The following is a 10,436-nucleotide window of genomic DNA, read 5'->3' as shown; positions in this document are numbered from 1 at the left end:
CCCTATCAAGATATAAATTATAGATTATCTCCATAAGCTCAGGAATTATCTCAAACTTCCTTGCATTCAGTTTTCTAATTCTTACATCTCATTTGGTAACGACTGATCTTTCAGTCACCATAGATTTGTTTTGCCTAAATTGCTCTGGAATTTCATAAAAATGACATGCAAGATGATGTACCCTTTTGTGCTTAACTTCTTTATCTAAGTATAATATCTGTCTGTGGTATATGTCAGTAGCTTATTACTTTTAAATATTAAGCAGTTTCCAATTATATGGCTATATTATGATTTGTTTATCCATTCCTTGATTGATAGACATACATGTTGGTTTCTTGTGTGTATTATTATAAGACTACAATGAACATTTTTGTACAAGTCTTTTATGAATATATATTTTTTCATTTATCTCTAATAAATACCTAATAGTGGAATTATATATCATAAGGTAAAATCTAGACCCTTTTGAAAGGAGGAAAGCATGCAACCCAAAAGTTTTCATTTTATTTTATCAGATATCCACTGTTCACTCTCAACAAGAAGACCCAAATAAACCCTATTGGATTTTGAGGTTGGTCACTGAACACAATGAATCAGAATTATTTGAAGTGAAAAAGGATACAGAACGGGCAGATGAAATCCGAGCCATGAAACAAGCCTGGGAGACAACTGAGCCAGGAAGAGCAATCAAGGTCACTTGACTTCAAAAAGCTGTCATGTTTTACTTTTCCTCCTTAGGCATGCTCTGAAAAAAAATTGTCATGCTGGCAAAACCATAGAATCTGTCCTTTAGTAATGGTATCTGAAATGTTATCAGACAGACATTGAATAACCATATGTTAAGACCACCTTTGGACACATTATAAAATGTTACCCTCCCACTTATAGGCCCAAACTATGGATTACCTCATTCTTTCACATAGCCCTGGCTATCTGCACATCTGCCTTCAACACCCCCAAATAAGAAAGCATCTAAATGGTTGGCATGTGTTTTACTACACTTTGCACACTCCTTAGATGGATTAATAACCATGTGCTGCCCCCTTGTGGAATACACACGCCTAGTCTCTTTCTCCCCTTTCTATTTGCTGTAAGAGTGATTGCCATAGTGACACTATTACTAATTAAGTGCTTCATGATACAGTTCAGGGTTATTGGGGCAGATGAAAAAGATTCAGGAGCCACTTCATCTAAGACAGTACACCCAGAAATGTATTCTTTCCACAGCTTCCTATTCATCCATTCTCAAAAATAACTGTCAAAAACATGGATGATTCAGAATTTATCTGATAATGAAGAGCTGGCCTGCTTCATTTAGACTGCCCTATTTAATTCACATTTTCCTATTTCTTTTTTGATTGAATACTATTTATATGTATTATCTGTACTGGTTGTTGCTTTTGAAGAGCTTTTAAAAAGCTGCGCATGTCTGTCCTTTAGGCTTCTCAGGCTCGTTTGCGTTACCTTAGCGGGTTCATTAAGAAAGCATCTGATGCTGAGAGTCCGCCTGTATCTGCAAGCCAAACTAAACCAGCAGAAGAAGGTCAGTGAATCCTTCCCCAGCCGCCTCAGAGCACAGAGCTGTGACTTGCACTTCTTTTTTTTTTTTTTTTTTATGGAATGCTTCACGAATCAGTGGGCTGTGCTTGGCAAAAAGGAGACATTTCAGAATCTCTTTTCTTGGGGATTATAAAAGGTCACACAATTTCAGATAACTGTATGAACAGTGCTTCCATTTCAAATCACTTTCACACATTTCCCATTTAAGACCTATATCTCCCCTCCCGATACACACTGTGCAAGTAGATATGATTTTCTCCGTTTAAGAAATGATAAAAACAGAAAGAATGATGCAACGTAGTTAGAAAGTAGCAGTATAAAACTTGAAGGTAGGTCTACTACTATAAATCTTGTACTTTCTAATAATCATGAATAATAACAAGAAGAAGTCATACTCATAGCAACACATTTAAGTATATATTATAATATTATTCTAATTTATCAATAAGGACACAGGCACCAGAGACCCTCAGTAATATTCCTAGTTCAGAGCCAGAGACAGAATTAGCCTGCAGACAGCCCCTTCAGGATGCCAGTGTCTTCCCTCAGCTACTTGACTGACTGCATCCTTCACCACACTGGGGTGTCCTGGGAGGCAGCAGCATTCACATCCTAAATCATGCTTTTACATTTTAAGATATTCAGCAATGTAATTCAATAATTGTTATGAACATATCTTTTAACTGTTCATATGAACATGTGAATAGCAAATACCATCCTAAGTCTGTTATCCTGGGAGAGGCAAAGCATTTCACATTTATTATCTCACTTTAACCTATAGCAACTATGAGGCATGTATTACTTACTCTCCCCATTTTGGAGATAAAAGAGACCAAAGCTCAGAGAACCACCTTATTCTTCCTAAGTCATACATCTTAAAAGTGATGAAGTTGGGATTTGAAGCATTACTAACTCCTCAAGTACTCACTCCTCTCATTGATTCTAATGTAATACAAGGAAAATGAAAGTGAATAGGATTCAGTTCTTGTCCTTTAGGCTGTAGATGTATTATTATTTTGTATATTTTGTTTTAATGTATGTGTAAAAAATATTATACTGGATACATTAAAAATGTCCAAAAGACTTAATTCCAGACTATTGAAGTAGGGGAGAGAGATGGAATTCAGCTGTAGATGTAACAGGAACATGTGGGGATTTTAAACCAACCGTCCAGGTGAGGTAGTAGACAGTCAATTACTAACAGGAACTTGGTTAGGTGTCAAGGGTCAGGAAAGAGGAACTTGATTAGATTTCAAAGGTTGAAGGATTCTGGATAAACACACTTAGCAGAATTTTTTTTACTAAAACTGGGGTCAGCAGGCTAAGGACGAGGCCTAGTTGAGAACAGGGCTCAGAGAGCCTTACCCTGTCATAGAACATACATACAATAAAAGGGACAAATTTTAACTGTACAGCTCGATTAACTTTTGCCCATGAATACACTCAGTAGCCACTGTATAAATCAAGATAGGAAACACCACATACTGAAAGTCCTCATCTGTTTCCAAGTCATTTCCTCCCTCAAGGTAACAACTAGCTCAACCTCCGTCACCATCAAATAATTTCGCCTATTCTTGAACTTCATTTTAGACTCATATGTACCCTGTATGTCTCACTATTCAGTTGTTTTATTTCTTACTGTGTCTGGAATAGTAAACTGCATTTTATAAGAAATGTGTTTATTTTATATAAGTTCAACTTCCCAGAACGTTTCCTTTTTACCTCTTTTTTTTCTCAATCAGTCTTGCTCTAGGGATGCATCAACTTTAATAATACTTTTAAGGAATCGACTCTGGACTACTGAATATCTGCCTTTTATTTCAACGTTTCTTCATGTTCTTAAGTCTTTCCCTATTGCCACCTTTCATTCAGTGCAGAATATAACAGGAATTTGGTCACCTGCAATTGATGTATAGGAAAATAATGTCTACACATAATGTGGAAATTGTGGTAGGCTGTACACAATTTTTCCTATGCTAGGGATCTGGAGCACCGAATAGAATCAGAGTATCAAGAAAAGACTTCCCAGCTTTATGACTTCACAAGAAAAAGTTCTGTTCAGTTCTATTTTAAGACAATTTTAAATAAATATTTGCATACAGGGAACCCCCACAGAGAGGAACACCTCATCCATTATGAACCATTCTCAGCATAGAGCTGGTTGTTTTCCTCCAGGGCCCACCTTCACAGCAGCCCCAATAATTTGAATATCCCATTTCCATTTATATCATCCCAACTTCTAAAAGCCTTGATATTTATGTGGCATTTTAATATATGGAAGCAGTTTCCAGACACACTTCCTCCTTGGGTCACCCTTCTAGGGTGGCAGTTACTTTGAGTGGTACTCTGGTTAGAAGTTACAGAGCCTAGGCTGGGCGCGGTGGCTCAAGCCTGTAAGCCCAGCACTTTGGGAGGCCGAGGCAGGCAGATCACAAGGTCAAGAGATTGAGACCATCCTAGTCAACATGGTGAAACCCCGTCTCTACTAAAAATACAAAAAATTAGCTGGGCGTGGTGGCGCATGCCTGTAATCCCAGCTACTCAGGAGGCTGAGGCAGGAGAATTGCCTGAACCCAGGAGGCGGAGGTTGCGGTGAGCCAAGATCGCGCCATTGCACTCCGGCCTGGGTAACAAGAGCGAAACTCGGTCTCAAAAAAAAAAAAAAAAAGAATTTACAGAGCTTTTGAGTCATCTGCTCTAAATCTGTGCTCCAGTCATCAAACCCTGTTACTTTTTGCATGCGATTTCACGGAATGCAAGCTCTTTCAGTAATGCACATGTGATGTTGTAATAGAAATGCCTGCCAGTGGTGTAAAAGAGCCAGACTCAAAGAATCCTGTGGGTTCAGAGCCACAAACAGGATCAGGGAGTGCAGTGTGGAAAAAGTGGCAATTGACCAGGAGCTTGAAGGATCTGGCAAAATCCACGAGCAGCGAAGGTGGAGCAGCGTCTTCACCAGGGAAGGAAGAGCGCGAGCAGAGCACGCGAAAGGAAAACCTTAGTAAGTAATGCTATCATTTGTAAGGTAAACATGTATTTTCAAATAAAAATTGTGAGAAAAATTTAACTTAAAAGCAGGTGACAGCTAAGGCTATAAAGTGGAAAGATGTCATTTGGGTTTACAGATTTTCATTTTACTTAACACAGTTGGGAATTTGCTCAAGGACCTGATTACTAAATACTTTAACCAAAAGATAAAAGTGGGCAAAACTCCACCCACAAATTCGCATTTATGTTTTTTCTGTGTATAGGTTTTCTTTGTCTACAAATGCTAAAAAAAAATAAAATTCCAGCATTCACAGATACACTTGTTGTTAAACACAGATTTTGTGTGTGTTATCTGTAGCATGCTACATGACAGATATTCTTTTGATCTCTAATAACAAATTTTAATCACAAATTTTAAACTTTGAGAAAGAGCAGTTTTCAGTGGTACACAAGTAACCCTGACTTGATTCATTTCCATATGGCTTCATGTCTGTTCACTAAACTGAACCTAAATCCCTGATCAAAGGAAAATGCCTTTCCACACTCCTGGTTTCCATGAGGAAGGATAATTCTTAAGTAACTCTCAACTCCTTCTGTCTTAAAAAGAACTAAATGTCCTGTTAATGCATTTGGAGAGAATAAACTAGGGTACCCATGGAAGCACTGCTCCTCCCTCAGGTGAGAGAACACTACCTAGACTGTGCTGGAAGAGTCACTCAGCTCTGGTGATCACAGCCCATTTGTCTCTCATATCAAGCTACATCCTCTGATTAAACCTGGATCAATAGTATAATCTTACTCTTTATCTTTCTACTTGTTTCGAACCCAGGGAGCAAAGAAGGATATCTTAGAAAGAAGCAAAATTAGTTCAACCATTTGATCTAGCAATCCCATTGCTGGGTATACACCCAGAGGAATATAAATCATTCTACCATAAAGACACATGCATGTGAATGTTCATTGCAACACTACAATAGCAAAGACATGGAAGCAATCTAAATGCCCATCAGTTGCAGAATGGATAAAGAAAATGTGGTACATGTGTACCATGAAAGCCAAACTGTCACTATTTGCTGATGACATGATCATACACCCCGAAAATCCTAGAGACTCATCCAAAAAGCTCCCAGATCTGATAAATGAATTCAGTAAAGTTTCAGGATACAAATCAATGTACACAAATGAGTAGCACTTTTATATACTGGTAGCAACCAAGCTGAGAAGCAAATCAAGCTCTGAATTCCTTTCACAAGAGCTGCCAAGAAAAGAAAAGAAAACTCAGGAATATACCTAACCAAGGAGGTGACAGAGCTCTACAAGGGAAACTATAAAACGCTGCTGGAAGAAATCATAGATGACAGAAAGAAATGGAAACACGTCCCTTGCTCATGGATGGGTAGAATCAGTGTTGTCAAAATGATCATACTGCCTGAAGCAATCTACAAATTCAATGTGATTCCCATCAAAATTCTTCACAGAACTAGAAAAAAACACTCCAAAAATTAATTTGGAATAGAAAAAGAGCCTGCATAGCCAAAGCATCACCAATCTGCTTAGCCAAATCAAAACTAAGCAAAAAGAACAAATCTGGAGGCATCACATTGCCCAACTTCAAACAATACTATAAGGCTATATGTAACAAAACAGCATGGTACTTGCATAAAAACAGGCACGTAGACAATGGAACACAATAAGAACCCAGAAATAAAGTCAATTACTTATAATCATCTGATCTTCAAAAAACAAAACAGAAAATGGGGAAAGGACACGCTATTTATTCAACAAGTGGTGCTGGGATAACTGGTGAGCCACATGTGGAAGAAGGAAACTGGATCCTCATCTCTCATCTTATACGAAAATCAACTCAAGATGGATTGAAGACTTAAATCTAAGGGCAGACACCATAAAGATTCCAGAAGGTAACATCAGAAAAACCCTTCTAGATATTGGCTTAGGCAAAGACTCACGACCAAGAACCCAAAAGCAAATGCAACAAAAACAAAGATAAATAGATGGGACTTAATTAAACTAAAAAGCTTCTGCACAGCAAAAGAAATAATCAACAGAGTAAACAGACAACCCACAAAGTGGGAGAAATTCTTCCCAAACTATGCATTCGATAAAGGACTAATATCTAGAATCTACAAGGAACTCAAACAAATCAGCAAGAAAAACAAAAACAAAAAACCCCATCAAAAAGTGGGCTAAGATCATGAATGACAATTTTCAAAATAAGATACATAAAAGGCCAAACATATGAAAAAATGCTGAACGTCATTAATTATTAGGTAAACGCGAATCAGAACCACAATGTGATACCACCTTATTCCTGCAAGAATGGCACAATCAAAAAACCAAAAAATACTAGATGTGGGTATAGACATGGTGAAAAGGAAAATCTTTTACACTGCTGGTGGGAATGTAAGCTCGTACAACCACCATGGAAAATAGTGTGTGGGGATTCCTTAAAGAGCTAAAAGTAGATCTACCATTTAATCCAGCAACCCCACTACTCTACCCAAAGGAAAGGAAGTACTATATGAAAAAGATACTAGCACACGCACATTAATAGCAGTACAATTCGCAACTGCAAAATACGGAATCATCCCAAATGCCCATCAACCGACCAATGAGTAGATAAAGAAAATGTGATATTCTGCTCTTGTGTCAGTTTGCTGAGAATGATGGTTTCCAGGTTCATCCATGTCCCTGCAAAGGACGTGAACTCATCATTTTTGATGGCTGCATAATATTCCATGGTGTATATGTACCACATTTTCCCTACCCAGTCTATTATCGTTGGGCATTTGAGTTGGTTCCAGGTCTTTGCTATTGTAAACAGTGCTGCAATGAACATTCGTGTGCACGTGTCCTTGTAGTAGAATGATTTATAATCCTTTGGATATATACCAGTAATGGGATTGCTGAGTCAAATGGGACACAAGAGCAGAAAATCAAACACCGTATATTCTCACTCATAGGCGGGTGTTGAACAATGAGAACACATGGACACAGGGAGGGGAGCACTACACACTGGGGTCCATTGGGGGGAAATGGGGGAGGGACGGGGGGTGGGGAGGTGGGAAGAGATAGCATGGGGAGAAATGACAGATACAGGTGAGGGGACGGAAGGCAGCAAACCACACTGCCATGTTTGTACTTATGCAACAATCTTGCATGTTCTTCACATGTACCCTAAAAACTAAAATGCAATTAAATAAATAAATAAAATAAAAATAAAAATAAAGAAAATGTGATACATGTATATACACATATATATACATAGATGTGTGTGTGTGTGTGTGTGTGTGTATATATATATATATATATATACATATAAATGTGGTATATATACACATTGGATTCAGTGTACATAGCTCAGGTGATGGTGCATCAAAATCTCAGAAATCATCACTGAAGAATTCATCCATGTAAACAAATATTACCTGTTCCAAAAAAACCTACTGAAAATAAATAAATAAACAACTAAATAGCTAGAGATTCAGCAGTGAAAATTAAAACCAAGTTGGAGAGAAAGCAATAAAGTAGGCCTAAAGAAATAGGAAGGAATAAAAAAATTTTAAAGGAGAAAACAAAGGAAATGAAGAAAATTCATAAAAATTAATGCAAATTTAAACAGGTTCACAATAAACAAGCACTAGTTTGTGCTTGCTTGATAATTTGTTTCCAGATGATCTGCCTTGAAACAAATACTAAAGGAAGTCCTTCAGGCTGAAAGAGGGTGACATCCAAAGGCAGCTCACGTCCACAGAGAAAAGTAATTACGTAGGTAAATTTTAGAAGACTGCATAAATAGATTTTCCATTTTTTACTTATTTAACAAATAATTATTATAAAACTATATTATTGGGCTTATAATGTCCAAATGTATATGACAATAATGCACACACAGTAGAAGAAAAAGAAGAAAGAAAACTCACAAACTGGTACTAAAGGGGATTTCCTCAGACTGATAAAGGATAGTTATGAAAAACCTAAAGTAAATATCATATTTACTGGTGAACGACTGAATAATTTCAGCCTGAGATCAAGAACAAGGCAGCATGTTTACTGTCACCACTTAACATTCAGCATTTTAATGGAGGTTCTTGCTAGTTTAATCAAGAAAGAGAAATAAAACATATCAATCTTAGAAATGAAGAAGTAAAACTGTATTCTCAGACAACACTATCCTATATACTAAAATTCTAAGGAATCAGAAAAAAAAAATGAGTGAGTTTGGCATGGTCACATGATGTAAGGTTAGTAAACATAAATCATTTTTATTTCTACATATTACTGATGAACAACCAAAATTGAAATTGAGAAGACAGTTTTATTTACAACAGCATCAATAATAAATACACGGAAATAAATTTAACCAAGTACAGAATTTATGTCCTGAAAACTACAAAACATCACTAAAGGAAATTTTTAATTATCTAAATAAAGAGATTGTTTATATTTTGGACTAGAAGACCTAATATTGTTCAGATAGTAATACCCCTCAAATTGATCTATAAATTCAGTGTAATCTCTATCAAAATCATAGTAGACATTTTACAGAATTTGACCTGCTAATCCCAAAACTTATATGGAAATTCAAAAAACCAGGAATGGCCAAAATTATTTTGAAAAAGAATATCCAAGTGGGAGGAAAACTTATTCAACCTGATAAAGACTTTCTACAAAACAAACAAACAAACAAACTATGGCTAACATCTTATTAATGGTGAGGATCAGGGCCTGGCATGGTGGCTCACGCCTGTAATCCCAGCACTCAGGAGGCCAAGGCAGGTGGATCAGGAGGTCAAGAAGTGGAGACTATCCTGGCCAACAAGGTGAAGCCCCGTCTCTACGAAAAATACAAAAATTAGCTGGGCGTCATGGTGCATGCCTGTAGTCCCAGCTACCCAGGAGGCTGAGGCAGGAGAATTGCTTGAACCCGGGAGGCAGAGGTTGCCGTGAGCCGAGACCACGCCACTGCACTCCAGCCAGGCAAGAGAACAATATGCTGTCTCAAAAAAAAAAAAAAAAAAAAAAAAAAAAAAATAGTGAGGATCTAGAAGCTTTTCCGCTAAGATCAGGAGCAAGCCAAAGATGTCCTCTCTTACTACTCTTTTTCAAAATGTACAAGAACTCCTAGAAAGTACAATAAGACAAGAAAATGAACTAAAAAGATGTACTGATTGTGAAGAAAGAAAGAAAACTATTTGTTTGCAGATGGTGTGATTGTGTAATATATGTACCACTCTAGTAAGGGAATGTTGATAATCAGGGAGGCTATGTGTGTGTACAAGGAAGGGGGATATGGGATATCTTTGTATGTACTTTCTTCTCAATTTTACTGTGAACCTTGAACCTAAAACTGCTTTTTGCTTTTTTTTTTTTTTTTTTTTTTTTTTTGATATGCAGTCTCACTCTTTCACCCAGGCTGGAGTGCAGTGGCATGATCTCAGCTCACTGCAACTTCTGCCACCCGGGTTCAAGCGATTCTCCTGCCTCAGCCTCCTGAGTAGCTGGGATTACAGGTACCTGCCATGACACCCAGCTAATTTTTGTATTTCTAGTAGAGATGGGGTTTCACCATCTTGGCCAGGCTGGTCTTGAACTTCTGACCTTGTGATCCACCATCCTCAACCTCCCAAAGTGCTGGGATTACAGGCATGAGCCAACGTACCTGACCCTAAAACTGCTTTTAAAAATGAACTCTTTTTTTTTAAATGAACCAAGTGAAGAGATTTTTACTATGTAATTTTAGAATTGGTCATAAAGTTAAAAATAATTATCTAAACACCATGGTTTGACAGTTTCTCTAAGATTCAAATAATTTTACCGTATGACCCAGAAATCCACTCCTACTGACATGAAATGTCCAGGAAAGAGAA

General features: G+C 37.4%; 1 protein-coding gene across 4 annotated transcripts in view; it reads left to right on the top strand.

Annotated features, from left to right (window-relative positions):
- The window catches only part of ADGB (androglobin), a 222,578-nt gene that overhangs the window by 205,932 nt on the left and 6,210 nt on the right, over positions 1-10,436 (top strand). For all 4 annotated transcript variants that reach the window (XM_074397308.1, XM_074397309.1, XM_074397307.1 and 1 more), the window contains 3 exons: positions 516-692; positions 1,441-1,543; positions 4,355-4,561. In XM_074397308.1, the coding sequence (XP_074253409.1) occupies positions 516-692; positions 1,441-1,543; positions 4,355-4,561 (487 nt within the window). The remainder of the gene's footprint in view (positions 1-515; positions 693-1,440; positions 1,544-4,354; positions 4,562-10,436) is intronic.

The sequence above is a fragment of the Saimiri boliviensis genome, chromosome 4, assembly GCF_048565385.1.
Source record: "Saimiri boliviensis isolate mSaiBol1 chromosome 4, mSaiBol1.pri, whole genome shotgun sequence".
Lineage (NCBI taxonomy): Eukaryota > Metazoa > Chordata > Mammalia > Primates > Cebidae > Saimiri > Saimiri boliviensis.
The sequence above is the reverse complement of the archived record's forward strand: the minus strand, read 5'-3'. Positions and strand labels throughout refer to the sequence as shown.